The 17,409-nt window shown below is 41.3% G+C and overlaps 1 protein-coding gene across 1 annotated transcript in view; it reads left to right on the forward strand.

The window, feature by feature from the left end:
• Nucleotides 1–17,409, forward strand: part of TSPAN8 (tetraspanin 8) — a 32,948-nt gene that overhangs the window by 4,682 nt on the left and 10,857 nt on the right. The window contains exons 2-3 of the mRNA XM_037049447.1: nt 8,144–8,206; nt 14,848–14,985. Of these exons, the coding sequence (XP_036905342.1) occupies nt 8,144–8,206; nt 14,848–14,985 (201 nt within the window). The remainder of the gene's footprint in view (nt 1–8,143; nt 8,207–14,847; nt 14,986–17,409) is intronic.

Consider the following 17,409-nt stretch of genomic DNA (forward strand, 5'->3'; position numbering starts at 1 on the left):
TGGCAGCAATGTGTGAGCTTGGTAAATACAGTAGTTGCCTGCCACTCTGCACTCAGTATGGAAGTATAGCGATAACAAAAGGCATTGGAGCCAGTGGTCTGGGCTCAGGCTGAACCTCAGCTCCTTCGTCACTAGATGCGTGACCTGGGGGAAATCAGTGAACCTGTTTCTGCCATCGTGTTCCTCATGTGTAAAGCTGGGGATGGCGGTGGTATCTACCCCACGGGGTTGTCGTGAAGACTAAGTGATTTGACTCGTATAAAGAACTAAGAATAACACTGAGTAAATGTGTAAGGAACAGATACGTCTGTTCACATTGTGTAAGCATTTTTATGAGATAAAAGTATAAAACTACTCAGCATAGGAATGAAGAATTCCAATGTTGGATTTTGAAACAGAGGGGGAAATGAGAGATCAAGAGCTGTAAGGCAGAAATTCTTCTATCATAAACTCAAGGAAGGGAAAGAAAGTATGTTTTATAAACAGGCAGGCAGATTCAAGTCCTGAATTCACTTTGTATTGCTTTGTGGCCCAGAGCATGCTCCTTGACTTTTCTGTGCCCTGGTGCCTGCATTTGTGAAATGAGGGTGACAATTTTACCGGGCAGGATTAACCTTGCAGATGCACTGAGATCCTCTGTGAAAGCCTGTAAGCAAGGCCTGACATACAATAGTAATCAATGAATGCTATTTTTCCCAAGCCCAACCATCATACTGCCTTTTAATCTGAAAGTATTGGAACCTGGTATGATAGTATTTTATACATCGTAGGCTTTAGACACTTAAATATAATTTTAGCCCTGTTCTAATCTTCCTCAGACCTCATGGGGCAAGAAATCGTGGGGGTAGAGGAATATGCTCACTTTGAACCTGGCCTCCACTTTGAGTACGTGGGGCCCAGAGTTTCCCTGTCGAAACTGCCCCAAGCCTGTTCCCAGTATCTGTATTAGTCCCTCTCCTGGTGATCAGGAAGAAACTCTCTGCCAGGAAGGAGAACGGGTTGTAAACAGACCTGGGTTGGAGGCCGAGGTGTCCATACCCGTTCCATTATATCCCTCAGACTTCAAGACAGAGCCAGAAGTGAGGGATGGGGGCCTGGGCTGGCTCTCCCCATGTCACCCGCTTCTGGTAGCGGACTCTGAGAATTCTAAATCAAACCTTGTCTCCAAGCCATTAAGTAGGTTCATTTGTCAAGGTAGGAGGATAGAACACATTACGTATATGTTTATCACCTTGAGTTGACACTTCTCCATATAAAGACTGAGGGTCTGTAGTTTGTGGTTTGTATTCTAGCCCCAGGCCCTGCAAATGTCCGTACAGGTCTGCAGGTATTCCTCGATAGCGACGAAAACATTCCTGAATGTGCATCATTTTATCATTCAGAAACATTAAGCTGCTAATCAAATGCTGAACATTGACCTCTGTCTACATATTTTGAAGTTACGTGAATTTTAGTGATTTTATACTCCAGTGAAGGAAAGATAACCTGAGGCATGCTTACCCAGGCCTATTTGTGTCAGAAGGAAATGTGGTTGATTTCTTTCCCTTACATTTAGAGACATTTGAAATTAGCATTTGCAGCAGTTATAGCAGGTTCTGGGCTCCCCTAACAGGTGTAGGAGATGCACATTAATGTGACGATAGGGATACTTCACTATGTACTTACCACGCATTGGTGCAGCAAATGTCATTCATTTGGGGAACATAGAGAAACCATAATAGCAGAGTCTGGTAGGAATTGTTAAATTTACTGCACTGGTTTAGAGCAGCAATTTTCAACCAGTGTGCCAGAGCAGGCAGGGTGGTACGCCACAAGAATTTTTAAAACATGCAATATCTGACTGTTTAGTCCGGGGCACTGACCTGCTTCCCCTTAGACTGTCAAATAAAAAAATGATAGCAGCCAACAGAACAATAGGCTTTTAGTGTGAATGAATCAAAATTATACAAAATTTTTGTTATATCAGCAAAAAAATTTTGGGGGGTGTGCCACAGAACATCAGTAATTAGTTTGTGTGCCAAGAGATGAGGAAGGTTGAAAATCACTGGTTTAGAGCATCAGAAAATCAGATAGAGAAAATGCACGGCAACCTCCCCTCTACCAGATCTGAGAAGTGACATACTGCTGTTGTTAGAAAGCAAGGCAAATTAATAAGAAATCAGAATGGGTCTCAGGGAAGCATGAATAAAGGAAAAACCAGCATAAGTCCTAAAAAAAAACACACCTTGAAACCAATGAAAGAGAATGTCACCCTGAAGGCTTAGAGGACAAGCTCACACTCCAGGAGAAACTCTGCAGCATTCTGAAAAAAGTGCCTGGAAATTTGCTTCCATGGCCCAATGCCAGAAAATGAGCCTCCCCAACCGTGAAGGGGTGGCTGGAGGTCATAAAGGAAGATAAAGTTAACTGGAAAACCATAGGATGAGATGAAAAGGCAAATGGATAAAATAAAGAAGTACTTCAAGTAAACCAGACACACAGCGATAGAATTAAAATCCATTCTAGAAATCACGTTACACGGAGACAGTGATACAGAATCCAAAGTGAGAGAAGCTCCGTCAGAGGAAAATCAAAAAGACATGTTTGAGGTGAAGGAAGATAATAATATAAAAAATTCTCATGAGCAATGATTTCACAGGCTATGTTATCTTACCCCAATGCAATTAAACTAGACTTTTGAGTGAATGTTTAATAAAAGAGGATGCTTGAAAATTAACAACAGTAGTACTGTCCCGAAATGTTAGGGCTACACTCATGATCTCTTATGTTCTGGGGTTATCGTAAAAACAAATCTTGCAGTTGCCCAAATGATCCATTTGGATATTTCTTATTTGTTTGTAACCTCCCAGGAGCAGCATGGGAAGGTTTCCCCTACGTTTATCTAAAAAGTGTCTATTTTGGACCAATGATGATAGCTCACAGTACACTCTTCCTCCTAGCATAGAACTATGGGCTTTCTTCCATTTTTTGACACTTTTCAAAAACACTTTGATAAACAGCCAAATCTGAGGACAGAATTGAGGGGCAGGGGATGTGATAACAGGAGGACACATTATCTAAACTAAGGACAAATCATCTTGTTCTATGTCACTTGTGTCCTGGATGGTACTTCCCATTTTCTTCCTGCCCTGCCTTAGTCTGCTTGGGTGGGCGTAACAAAATAGCATCCAGTTGGTAGGTTAAACAACAGAGATATATTTTTCATAGTTCTGGAGGCTGGAAGTCCAAGATCAAGGTGCCTGCTAATTTGGTTTCTGGTCAAAACTCTCTTCCTGGTTTGCAGATGGCTTCCTCTTACTGTGTTATCACATGGCTTCTCCCTGCGTGTACAAAAAAAGGGGTCCTCCCCCTCTCTCTCCCCCTCTTTCTCTTCCTGTTGTGTATAAGGTCATCAGTCATATGGGATTAGGACCTTGCCCTCACAATCTCATTTAACTTTAATTACCTCCTAAAAGCCCTACCTCAAAATACAGTTGCCTTGAGAGTTAGGGTTTCGACATCCCAATTTAGAGGGGTTNTCTGGTCAAAACTCTCTTCCTGGTTTGCAGATGGCTTCCTCTTACTGTGTTATCACATGGCTTCTCCCTGCGTGTACAAAAAAAAGGGGTCCCCCCTCTCCCCCTCTTTCTCTTCCTGTTGTGTATAAGGTCATCAGTCATATGGGATTAGGACCTTGCCCTCACAATCTCATTTAACTTTAATTACCTCCTAAAAGCCCTACCTCAAAATACAGTTGCCTTGAGAGTTAGGGTTTCGACATCCCAATTTAGAGGGGTTATAATTTAGTCCATGGCATGATCATAAACAAGTATCAAAATTACCTAATTTCTTAGCCTTCTGGCTCAGATCCACAGAATCCTGATTCCATAAGTAGAAAGATGTCCCCTGAGAGCTGAGTGACAACCTGGATGACTCACGTTGGGTTGGGTGGGGTGGGTGGGGATGGGGTGGAAGTAGACCCAGTCAGTTCTGCCGTGCCCACTGTGGGCTGACCTGGGACCCAGCAGGTCAGCCCATTTCCTTTCACCACTTTATCAACAGAAAGAAGGACAGAGCTTGACATTTTTTTTTCTTAATTTATACTCCCAATTATTTAAAACTGTATAAAAAGATCAGGGAACAAATCTATGAATACAAACTGGAATAAAATAGGTTAGTATCAATCATGACTCTAGAATGATTGTTCTGGACAGAAAACCAATTTACAGGTTTTAAATTGCTTTAAAGCCCATAAATAGAAACAAACTTAACAAATTAATGCATGACTTCATGTCACTAAGGTTCTGATTTTTACACATGAATTTCTTCAGTAAGATGAAGATGACATATTTTAAACATGTTTCTTTTGTTTTTATGATGAAGTTTGAATACGGGATGGAAATGATAGTTTGGTCAGCTTCAAAATCCCTAAGAACATTTATCTAATTGTAAGATTGACTTCAGGCACAATATTCTTGACTCCTGAAATAACTGAATATTCTTTCTGTTTAAAATGCCTTTAATTTGTCGGAGCAGTTTTAGGTTCACAGGAGAATTGAGAGGAAGGTACAGAGATTTCCCATTCATCCTGGTCCTCACACATGCATAGCTTCCCCCCATTATCAGTATTACTCACAAGAGCGGTACGTTTGTTACAATTGATGAACCAACACTGACACATCATCGTCGCTCAAAGACTGTAGTTTACGTTGGGGTTCACTCTTGGTGGTGTATGGGTTTGGACAAATGTATAATGACCTTGACATGTATCCATCATTATATTATTATTTAGAGTATTTTCACTGTCCTAAAACCCCCCATGCTCTGCCCATTCTTTTTGTCCCCCTCCAACAATCCCTAATCTTTACTGACTCCATCATTTTGCCCTTTCCAGAACGTTATGCAGTTGGAATTACACAGTATGTAGCATTTTCAGATTAGCTTCTTTCACTTAGTAATATGCATTTCATTTTCCTCCATATTCTTTCATGGTTTGATAGCTCATGTCTTTTTAGCCCTGAATAATATTCCATTGTCTGGATGTACCACAGTTTATTTATCCCTTCATCTCCTGAAGGACATCTTGGTGCCTTCCAAGTTTTAGCAATTATGAATGAAGCCGCTATAAATATTCCTGGGCAGGTTTTTGTGTGTACCTAAGTTTTCAACTCCTTGGGGTAAATTCCAGGGACCGTTATATATTGCTGGTTCCTGTGGTGAGAGTATATGTAGTGTTGTAGACCTCTCTGCCTTGTTCTAGGAATTGTATCTGTACCCCTTGTGGCTAAGGGCGAGGGACAACCTTTGGAAGGCCAGCCGAAGGAGACAAAGCTTGTCTCTGGTAGCAAAGGCTGCCTCAGTTTCCTCTCCCTGCCCCCAAAGCTTGGTCAGAAGTCAATGACAGGTGAGACCCCTCACAGCAGGGGGCAACCTAAGCCAGACTGGATCATTTGGGAGGCCTTCATGGAAAGACTGGGGGGGAGGCTGCAACAAAGAGCAATGGACTCTCGCCGCCACCCCCCACCCCCCCAGCCCCAGGTCTGACAAAGCCCGAGTTCCCATGTTCTCTGGGAGAAGTGCTTCCTGGCTCTAATCCCCTTAAACCTGAATACCTGTTGGGGAGAGGTGCAGCTCCTTGCCTTGCTAGAGCGTGTCCTGGGGGAAAATCTGGCACAACAAAGACTTCCTGATAAACCTGTGAAATCTGCTCTGCTAAGAGTGCTTTCATTCATATGTTAAGGGTTCCAGCAAGAAACCCTAAAACTCTGTCCCCGACAGACTCTGACTCATAATAAGTCCTCAGATCTCTTTGAAATGTTATCTCCTGTTTGATCCTTGCCGCCCTGTATTCCTGTGTATTAGAACCCAATAAAAGGCTATGGAGGAGGAGGTTCAATGCCTTTTTCTCCTCAAAGCAACTGTCCACTGTCCACGGCCTTTTTCCTCTGGGAAAATGGCCACTTCTCCTCCCTAAGCAGATCGCATCATGTCTCGGTCATATTTACTCTCATCCGTGGCACACGAGGGGACTTGCGGTGAAAGTTGCCCCCACAGTGTAGTTTGTGAGAAACTGCCAAATGTGTCCCAAGATGGCTGCACCATTTTGTACCTCAGCAGCAATGAATGAGGTTTCTTGTTCCTTCACAACCTTCTCAGCACTTGGGGTCATCACGGATCCAGATTTGGGCGGTTCTGGTAGGTGTACAGTGGTATTTTGTTGTTTTTCTATCCTTTTAAATATTAATGGTACTGATAACTTTCAGTCGCTGAGAAGACTAAAAATTGTAATTGGAGGGGAAAATATGGTTGATTTCATAAGATTTCTGAATAACTCAATGTCTAAATACATTGAAAAAGCCAACTGAAGGGTCACATAGAAACAAACAAAAAACTAAGGCTTTAAACAATATTATACTTTTAGTTTGTAAGAATTTCCTCAGTAGTTTCATCAGTAAATATAAGGATGGTAATTACAATATTTTTTAGATAATTAATACTATTTTCAGTTAAAGCTAAAAGGCAGAACAGCTATTAAAATAATCAATGTAAATCTTCTTGTGGAAGAAGAAAAAGAGAAAATATCAGTGAACAAATCGAATAACAAACCCAATCCAGCTGCTGGATTGAAACTGATCCAGTTTCAATCCAGTTTCCTGGATTGAAATTGATTACTGAAAATCCCAGGGTCTCATAATCATTTGACACAAATTCTTTCACACTTATTTATTAACAAAGAACTGCTAAAGTAAGTATTTTTATCTGCAAATGAAATTAGAATTAGTCGAAATGGACAGGAAATCAGGAGGGTTTTCAGGTTCGGAAGCTGTCTTTCCAGTGGTTTGTGTTTTATAGTGCGTGTCTGTGTGTTTCCAGGAGATAATGAAATGGTACAGGTTATTTGGTGATTTGATAGAGAGCTTTGCTTTTCCATTGCACTCCTTACTGTGTAGAAGTACCAGCAGGTTAGTACAGGCAGGATGGGATTAGAAGTGGTGCTGGATTTTCACTTCTGTGACTGTTACCTGTCAAGGGTTCTAGTTTCTTTATCCGAAATGAAGAGTTTAAACCCTAGGTGGTTTTTGAGATCTTTTTAGGGAACACAGATTTTTCTGGTTGTTCAGCTCCTTGTGGCACTCCCTGTTTCTTAACAAAGCCTTTGACTCTACTTCCATGGCAAACTTAATGAGAAGCCATTAAAAATGAAACTGCTGTTTGGGGAGTTCACGCATCCTGGCTCAACTGTGCGTAAAAGCAATGATGCTGCGAGGTCGCTGGGCTTCAGAGGGCTCTGGTACCATACGGCCAGAAAAGTCTAGAAAGTCCTCCAAGGCCTGCCGTGTCTGGTATGTTGCCAAGCTTGTTCTCAACATCTCTGTCTAATAATAGATCTTTGATTTCTTTTTTAAGGCCACAACATATATGTCTTTAAAAAAAAACAACCCTAAAAGACAAGGGTTTTCCTTACATGAAAGTAAAATGTGTTTCACATTTTATGTGTTGGCCTTGGTCCAAATTAAATAATCTGGTAAAGTCATTAAAGGAATTTAAGACTTTAAGCACTGTTCCTCATTGTTCCTCTTCTCTGGGTAAGCTTACTACCTAAAAGCTTATTTTAAAAGAGTTTATTTAGGTACAAAAAGTGCTATGAATTCTTGTTGCTTAACTGCAAATTTAGTCAAAAGTCCTACTTTTCCCTGCCTTTCCCAACGTCTTGCTTCTTGGATTTTGAAGGAATATTTGGTAATTACTTTTTCTTTTGGTGTAAGACAGCTTCTCAGAGACAAACTGAGAGGCCTAATAAGGATATTTTGTCTTTGAACAGTTGTGACTTACCTCTTGTATGTTAAAAATCTAGCTGAAACACTGAGTTAGAGTTGAAACATGGGAAAATCATCTCTCTCCTCTCCCATAGTGGAGATGATTTTTTGTCCTAGAGCTATGAGTGGACTGTGGATAGGAAACAAACATTTCTTACTGAATTTAGCAAGTTCGATGGACCATTTCAGTACTTACCTGCACATGAATATGCCTCACTTATGTCTTTTAGGTAGTAATGGTGTAACTAATGATAGACCATTTTAACCAGAATGCTAGGGGGATGTGGAATAGAGTTGCAGTTGATCTTAGCTGTACTCTAATATATATATTTTTTCTTTCCCTGCAGCTGTGTGGTATCTTCATCCTGGCAGTGGCAATTTGGATACGAGTGAGCAAAGATGGTCAAGAGGTAAATACATAAATATTGTACAAGCTTCTCTGATCCCAAAGTAGTTTATTTTTCTTATAATGATCAAAGTAATGATGATAATAATAAGTATTTCTACAGCATTTTCCTTAACCGCCTCATATGACTTTTGCATTGGTATTTGATTTGATCATTTCATTTAATTCAACCGATCAAAGGTCCTCACTATGTGCCTGGCACCTTACTGGGCATGGGTCAGTCCTTCTGAAAAAATGGAGAAGGCGCTGTTCCGAAAGCAGGAAGAGCTCAATGAAAGTCGGTGGGGGAGGGGCCAAACTGAAAATGTATTTGCTTAAGACCAGCCTGAAGTGTAGCTGGAGGATATAGACCACCTTTCTTCCCCACCAAGAATGGTTTTTGTAATATACAGTCTTGGCAATAACTTGGCTGATCCCAAGATAGGATGATGGTCCAAAAGAAAAGAAGGTGAGAAGTTCTCTTGGAGAAGATTTTGAATCAGTGCTTTAAAGGCAATGATACACAAAGGTAGTTGGTAATAACCTGTGGCAATTGGCAGTGAGGGTAACCCCTTATAACAGTAAGAAGCTGGTCACACGGGTGTAACTCAGCAGCTGATGTCCAGCTTCCTGCTATCTAAGTAGGATTAGCATGACCCCCTTCCCACCACCACACACCTTTCATATCCTGTGGCAAAGCTCTTACCAAGACTTCCACAGGCCTGGAGGATGTTTAGTTTGTGCAGTTGGTTCTGGCTCCAGTCTTTGGATTCCACATGCGCTGTTTCCGTTTCACACCACAGTGTTGCAAATGAGGAAGGAGTGTGTGGGGGGAATAAGAGTGAGGGTGTGGAAGCGTCGTTCTGTTAGTTTTACCCAGCCTCACACCTGGCACCATTTCCTGGTCCTCCTGCTTCCGTTCTTCTCTCTGCCTTTTTTTCAGGTGCACTGCACTTCAAATGACTTTTCTTACTGCACACAGTGTGGTTTTCTTGCTCTTTGTCTGAGCTCTGGCCACTATTCAGGCATCACATTGCCTAGTGCTAGCACCTTTCCCAAAAACATTTTCTAAAAAGAATGCTGATTCTTTTTTTAATATATATTTTATTGATTATACCATTACAGTTGTTCTATTCCCCCCTTCATTCCCCTCCACTCGCACAGTCCCTCCCCCACTATTCTCCCCGCCCCCTTAGTTTATAACCACGTGTCTCAAGTTCTTTAGATTCTATATTTCCCCCACTATTCTTGCCCTCCCCCTATCTATTTTCTACCTACTGTCTATGCTATTTTCTGTACCTTCTCCCCCCTTCTCCTCCTCCCACCCCCCTGTTTCTAACCCTCCATGTGTTCTTCATTTCTATGGTTCCACTCCTGATCTAGCTGTCCTCTTAGTTTGCTTTTGTTTTAGGTGTGGTTGTTAATAACTGTGAGTTTGCTGTCCTTTCACTGTTAATATTTTTCATCTTCTTTTTCTTATATAAGTCCCTTTAGCATTTCATATAATAAGGGCTTGGTGATGATGAACTCCTTGAACTTGACCTTATCTGAGAAGCACTTTATCTGTCCTTCCATTCTAAATGAAAGTTTTGCTGGATAAAGCAATCTTGGCTGTAGGTCTTTGGATTTCATGACTTGGAATACTTCTTTCCAGCCCCTTCTTGCCTGTAAGGTCTCTTTTGAGAAATCCGCTGACAGTCTGATGGGTACTCCTTTGTAGGTGACTGTCCCCTTATCCCTTGCTGCTTCTAGGATTCTCTCCTTCATTTTAGTCTTGGCTAATGTAATTATGATGTGCCTTGGTGTGTTCCTTCTTGGGTCCAACTTCTTTGGCACTCTCTGAGCTTCCTGGATTTCCTGGAAGTCTATTTCCTTTGCCAGACTGGGGAAGTTCTCCTTTATTATTTGTTCAAATACGTTTTCCACTCGTGGCTGTTTCTTTCCCCCTTCTGGTACCCCTATAATCCGGATGTTGGAACGTTTAAAGATGTCCTGGAGGTTCCTAAGCCTCTCCTCATTTTTTTGAATTCTCATTTCTTCATTCCTTTCTGGTGGGATGTTTTGTTCTTCCTTCTGGTCCATTCCATTGATTTGAGTCCCAGTTTCCTTTCCATCACTATTGGTTTCCTGTGCATCTCCCTTCATTTCAATTAGTTTAGCCTTCATATGTTCCTCTAATTTGTGACTATATTCCTCTAATTTGTGACTATAATCTACCAGTTCTGTGAGCATCCTGATGACCAGTGTTTCGAACTGTGCATCTGAGAGGCTGGCTATTTCCTGGTTGCTTAGAGTTATCGGCTCTGGGGCTTTGAGTTCTTCTTGAGCCATCTTTTGGACTGTTCATGCCTGTTATGTATCAGGATTGGAGCCCTAGGTGTTCACCAGAGCAGGGCAACTCTGTTGCTGGGTTGTGACACTGTATGTGGGGGCAGGGCCAAAGAGGAGCAATGGTGTCCCGTCTGCCGCCTCTCGCCACTGCTGCCGCAGCCGCCACAGGTGCCGCAGCTGCCACCATCACTGGGGCCCATGCGTTTCGTCCCATTGCACTCGAATGTGCCACCGCCGTCAACCCTCCACCACTGGGTTCGCCGCTGGGGCCTGCGCGGTCTGTCTCACTGTGTGCGACTGTGGTCAGTCTGCCCCGCACCCCAGCTGGTTCCGGGCTGCCTGCACGCCTAGGTCTGGGGATCTTTCCTGCCTGACCCTGCTCTGCTGCTGGCTCCATCCCTCTTACCATCCTGGTTGAAGGGTTCGTTGTTGTCAGACTTCCGTATAATTCAATTTTCTGTTCTTTGGCTGTGTCTTTGTTCTCCAAACCTTTGTTGTATTCAAACTTGGTTGTGGGAGAAGGCACAGTGTTTCCACCTATGCCTCCATCTTGGCAGAAGTCTCCCAAGAATGCTGATTCTCATTTGTTAATTATTAAGTTATTATTAAACTGGCAATTAAGGTTAATGCATTTTTAAAAATTAACTTTTATTTTTAAATTTTTCAATTGCATTTGACATTCAATATTATATTAGTTTCAAGTGTATAGTATAGTGGGTAGACATTTATATAACTTATGAAGTGAGCCCCCAGTTAGTCTAATACCCCATATATAGTTATTACAGTGTTATTGATTTATATTTCACTGTGCTGTACAGGTAATGCATTATCTACTGAAACTTATTATACCATGGTGCAGCTAAATGCCTTTGGACATAGACTAGTTGAAACAAACATTTAAAGAAAATGACCACCTGTTCTGAATGGGTGGCTTTTTCCTTCCTTCTTCCCTTCCTTCCTCCCTCTCTCCCTCCCTCCCTCCCTTCCTCTGTCCCTCTTTCCCTCCCTCCCTCCCCTCCGTCTTTTACTTTTATTTCTTCTCTTTTAAAATTATGCTTTCTTCCGCTGAGAACCCAGAGAATCCCAATGGGAATTAGCAGCCTCTTCACAGTGTCTCACTGTGCTGAAGAAACTGGGTAAGGGACAGGTGAGGCAACTAGTTGCTAACATCTTAGTCCATCAGGACTTTATTTATTGTTTTTAAGCTGATGTGACTTCCTAATGTCTTTGGGATTTGAGCCCATTAATGGCACTTGAAGATATGTGGCATCTCTGTTATCTAGAAAATGATGTCTGACATTGGGACTCAAATTAAACACAGAGATTAACAGCCACTGATCTTGAGTGTACTTTGGCCTTTTCAGTATGTATGTGTAGCCTGTGTTATTTTATTTTATTTTATTTATTGTTTATTTTTTCTAGTTGATATGGGAATTCTTTCTTTTCCCCCAGTGTTTCTGGTAAACAAATTTGGTATTCAGTTTAAGAAATTACCTGCATCGAGTGTCGTACAGGAGGACTGCTGCCCCTGAGAGGGGGTTTCCACACCTGGGGATGAGAGTAAATGAGCAGAACTAGGCAGCACCTTTAGTCACATTTTAGCTCTTGTGCTCTGTCAGCCTCTAACTCTGTCGTCAGTGTCCACCAGGATGGTATCAACCAGCTTGACTTACATGAAATTGGCTTGATTTATATTTATCTGAAGTCAGGGATAAAGAATCCAGGCTGTGCAAAGAACTGAATTTTACTAGCGGAAACAAGTAGTAGCAATTTTGGACGGAGAAACGTGAGCATAAACCCTGAAAAGAGGGCCATCAGGGAGGGATATGAACACCTTTTATCTTATCTCCTTGTACTAAATTGTCTCCTAGGGATGCTTTGTTCTCCTCCAGGATAAACTCAGCATCATGAGGCAAAGCACAGGGGCATCCTTGTCCCAAAAATCACTTAGAGTCCAAAAAGGACCCTGAGCCTTCTTTCATGTTCAGTCATTCCTCTTTCTTTATACATTCTTTCCTTTTTCCAAGACACACTCAGACTCTGTTCCTCCAAGACAGCTTTCAGCACTCGGTTGCCCCTCTCCTGTAACAAACACTTGAACTCAGATTTCTACTTCTTTTCTGAATGAGAAAAGCCACTTGTTCGGCTGGACTTAGAACGGAGACCCTCAAGCCAACACACTGCTTTCTGACCAGTCTTTGGTTGTGGGCCGTCTGCCCAGGTCAGATAGAAGTGCTTCATTAGCTGGCTGAATAAGTGCCGGCCGTATCATCCAGGTCTCACTTGTAGATATTTGACCTTTATTTTTCTGTCTGGGCTAAGTGAAGTTCTTTTTTTCTTTTGTTGATTTTAGAGAGAGGGGGAGGGAGGGAGAAAGAGAAAAACATCAATGGGAGGGAGAAACACTGATCTAGTTGCCTCTTACCTATGCCCTGACTGGGGACTGAGCCTGCAACCCAGGTATGTGCCCCGACAGGGATTCAAACCAGTGAGTGACCTTTAGGCTTACAGGATGGTGCCCATTTTTGTGTGGCCCAAGACAACTCTTCTTCTAGTGTGGCCCAGAGATGCCAAAAGGTTCAACACCCCTGCTAGGGTTTGCCTGCACTGGCCACAGCATTCTGGTGAAGCAGTATTTGACAGGGGGTGGGTACAGTGGATTTCCTAATGCTGTTTTTTTTTTTTTTTGTCATTTTCTGTCTTGACCCAGATACCATGGCTGCTTATTAACAAAACTGATTTCTTAGCTCCAGTCCTAACAAATAAACAAACAGCAATCAAACACAAAACATGAAAAATGAACAAAATATCTTTAGGACATATGTCAATGGAGAGGTTTCTAAATGTGTAAATTGAAACATTACCTGTAAGCACAGCCTCTTAGAGACAAAAGAGGCCTTAGAGATCACAGAGGCTGACCTAATTCTCTGTATAAACGAGAAACTGGGGCCCAGCAGGGCCAGTTTGACCAGTTCAGTGATGGAAACTGAGTTACACAGTAGGACCTGCTGGAATAGAGATCTTCGTTCTAAAGCTTTGGCAACTTCAGCGCATTCTTTCCTACTGATTGTCCAGTAAAGTTCCTTCTAGGCTATGGATTGCTTTCAAATGTCATTTAAAATGTAAAGATCGTTCATACTTGTGGTTTTTTGTTCATTTATTTGTTTGTTTGTTTCTTTTGGTATTTCCTGATAAGGGAGCTGAACTACAATGATATGTAGAAGATTCTAGGAGAAGAGCCTCTCTGAGTTAGTATAAGAATTAATACTCTACCTAGAAATAGAAATAGAAACAAATAGAGGCTATACAAGAAAGATGGGCTACTTGGGGCATTCAAGTATAACACAGGCACAAGGTTTCACTTTTTAGTTATCATGTGTTTCTGGATATATCTAGAGGACAAGCGGTAGATTAAGGTTGGTGTTATGAAGGCGAAGAAGAGTATGTGTGGGGAAGGAGAAATAAATTATGCAGGTTGTATAACCCACCTGCCACAAAGGGCCCTATGATGTTTCCCTCAATATCTTGTTACTTAACAGTCAGGCAAATGAAGGGTTTTTGGAAGACTCCCTGGACTATATCTTCTGGGAATAAGGAAATAGAATTGACATGGAACATCAGGCACTAGACTATTTCTTCTTAGTTTAAATTTTCTGTTTGTTTTGGCAAATGTATAGTCCTGTGAAATTAACATGGTAATCACTGTATAAATCATTTTATTAACCCATAAATGTTCTCTCATCACTTTCCTGGAGGGTCAGTTCCTCCTGTCCCTCCTTCCAAGCTCAAAGTCAAGCCCTGCTCTGATTTCTATCACTGTGGCTTAGACTGACCTATTCTCGATCATCATGTAAATGGAATCACACAGTAACCACTCTGTTGAATATGGCCTACGTAGCTCAACATAATGTTTTTGAAGTTCAGTAATATAGTTGGGTCTATCACTAGTTTGAGGAACTTGAGCTTTATAATTAATTTAATTACCATAAAAGCACATGCATTACAATATTACTCTCATGTACAAAATACAAAATATACAAACCAAAGAGCCCATCATGGGTGCAAGTACATCTTCTAAATTTAAAATAATTGGTGTTTTAAAAGCCTATCACATTGCTTTCACTAAGTATCCAATATATCACCTTAGAATAAAGTTGGAAACATTATTCAGACAAGTAAGACCTTAATAATGTACCTCATTGAGGGCAGATGTTTTTGCTGGTTTAGATCACTGAAGTATCACTAAAGTCCTAAAACAGGGCCTGTAACATAGTGGATTTCTGTTGAATGAAAAACGTCAAGGAAAGAGATTTTTCTATTTTCTCTTGTTTTCAGCTTCTCAGCGGTGGGGAATCTGGCATCAACCCTTATGTTGGTGTGAATATCTTGATTGCTGTGGGTGCGACCATCATGGTTCTGGGGTTCCTGGGGTGCTGCGGTGCCATAAAGGAGAGCCGCTGCATGCTTCTGCTGGTGAGTTTCCCAGGCAAATCCCAGCCCCCAGCCCCACTGTCTGCCGAAGGACTTGCCAAGAGTGATGCCACTCTAACTTCCATTTAGAGGGGTTGATGTGGAAGCTAATGTGTTTAGCGTAGATTAGAGGCTACCCTGAGAGAAGACAGATTTTAGCCTCCATTTATTCACTGTAACTGAGTACCTGCTACATGCCAGATACTGAGCTAAATGATGCAGAGACATCAAGACCATTAGAACCCATTAGGGGAGACAGGCAAATAAATAATCAGCTACAGTTAGAGTGGCCCACAAAGAAAATGACCCACAAAGGATATTGGAGGGAACTTCAAGGCAGAAGTGGAAGTGAATGAAGTGTTTGTGCAGGTGAGGTTGTGATAAGCTTTCAGAGGGGAGGTGGGGGACAGAAATCCTGGCTTTTTGGAGGAATTACAAGGCCTTGGGTATGGCTAGAGTGGCAGAGGCTATTTGTAGCAAATAATGGGACGTGGGTCTGAATATGTACTGTGGCAAAAATTGTATTTCATGGTAAGAAAATTGTAAGGGAGTAAGATAATTGTATCTGTTACTTAGAAAGCTTCAAGGAAGATGGATTGGGTTGGGAGAACCCAAAGACTTCACTTTTAAAATATGTAGAATAATATGGATATATAGTTCCATCTTTAGTTTTCTGAGCAAATTCCATACTGTTTTTCACAGTGGCTGCACCAGTCTGCAATCCCACCAACAGTGCACTAGGGTTTCCTTTTCTCCATAACCTCTCCAGCACTTGTTGTGTGTTGGTTTGTTTATGATGGTCTGCCTTTTGACCCAGCAATTCTACTGCTGGGATTATACCCTAAAACCCCTGAAACACCAATTCAAAAGAATCTATGCACCCCAATGGTCATGGCAGTGTTATTTATAATAGCCAAGTGCTGGAAACAGCCTAAGCACCCATCAGTAAATGAATGGATCAAAAAATGTGGGAAAAAAAAGTGGTACATTTATACAATGGAATACTATGCAGCAGAAAGAAAGAAAAAACTCCTACCCTTCCCAACAGCATGGATGGAACTGGAGAGCATTATGCTAAGTGAAATAAGCCAGGTGGTGAAGGACAAATACCACATGATCTCACCTACAAGTAGAACTTAATAAACAAAACAAGTGAGCAAAATATAACCAGAGATGTTGAAATAAAGAACAAACTGACAGTGACCAGCAGGGAGGTGGGAGGGAATAATGGGAAAGAAGGGGAAGGGTCAAGACAAGGAACATGTATAAAGAATCTGTGGACAGGGATAATGGGGGAGGGGTCGAAGGTAGGAGGGAGTGGTGATTAGAGCAGAGAGCAATGGGGGAAAAGGGGGGATAACTGTAACTGAACAATAATGAAAATATTTTTTTAAAGAATGAAATAAGCCAGGCAGTGAGGGACAAAGGCTATACAATCTCACCTCTAATTGGAACATAATCATCAAAATAAAAAAAGCAAACAAAATATAACCAGAGACATTGAAATTAAGAACAATCTAACAATAACCAGAGGGTGGGGGGCAGTAGGGAGAAGGGTTTTCAGGAACTACTGTAAAGGACATATTGACAAAACCAATGTGGGGTGCGGTGGGTGGAAGCAAGGGAGGGAGGTGGGTTTGGAGGGGGTGGGGGAAAATGCAGACAACTGTAATTGAACAACAACAGAATAAATTTTTTAAAAAGAGTGAATATAGGAAAAACATTAAGTATTCCTTACATATAAATCTGACATGAGAGTTTATCAGAGTTCACCTAAACTTGTTTCTCTCATAAAATAAATATTGTGTCAGTCCCTGAAAAAAATACTTGTTAAGTGTTTGCTTATTAAAGGGAAAATAGGGACAGAGTTTTAACCACTATTAGCATTCATAGCGGTTGCTTTTAGATTGCTAAGGCCCCATTTGGGGTTGAGAATTTAATTACTTGAAGAGTTTACTTTTAAAAACATTAGCTTGTGGGCTGGATTCTCCATAATTATGATTTCATCAATCTGAGGCAGGTTTCAGGAATCTTCATTGATCACAACACCCTGGTGACTCTGACAGTGGCAGAAACGTCGTTTTGCAGTCAGTTCTGAAGTTTGTGTTTGATATAAAAAGAGGAGAAAGATAATATTCAGATAATTTCATCTAAGTTTTTAAACTTCCCATTCAATATCACACTGATGCCTACAATTCTATAAATTAATTTTCTTTTTAACTACTTTCTATGGTCAGTTTTTAGAGCAAATATTTCTGAGAAGTAATGTTCCCAAAATTTGATTTTTGGGGCAAAGGGTAGAATAAATAAAGAATGTGGTTACTACTTCAAATTGTAATATGCTCCAGTCTGCAGAAAGGGGCACCATGCTGAAATGTTCCAAGGTGTTACTGAATGCACTGGGGATAACGTATATTCCTTTTTGCC

This window comes from Sturnira hondurensis, unplaced genomic scaffold, assembly GCF_014824575.4.
Source record: "Sturnira hondurensis isolate 20B ecotype Veracruz unplaced genomic scaffold, ASM1482457v3 Scaffold0006496, whole genome shotgun sequence".
In the NCBI taxonomy this organism is placed as follows: Eukaryota; Metazoa; Chordata; class Mammalia; order Chiroptera; family Phyllostomidae; genus Sturnira; species Sturnira hondurensis.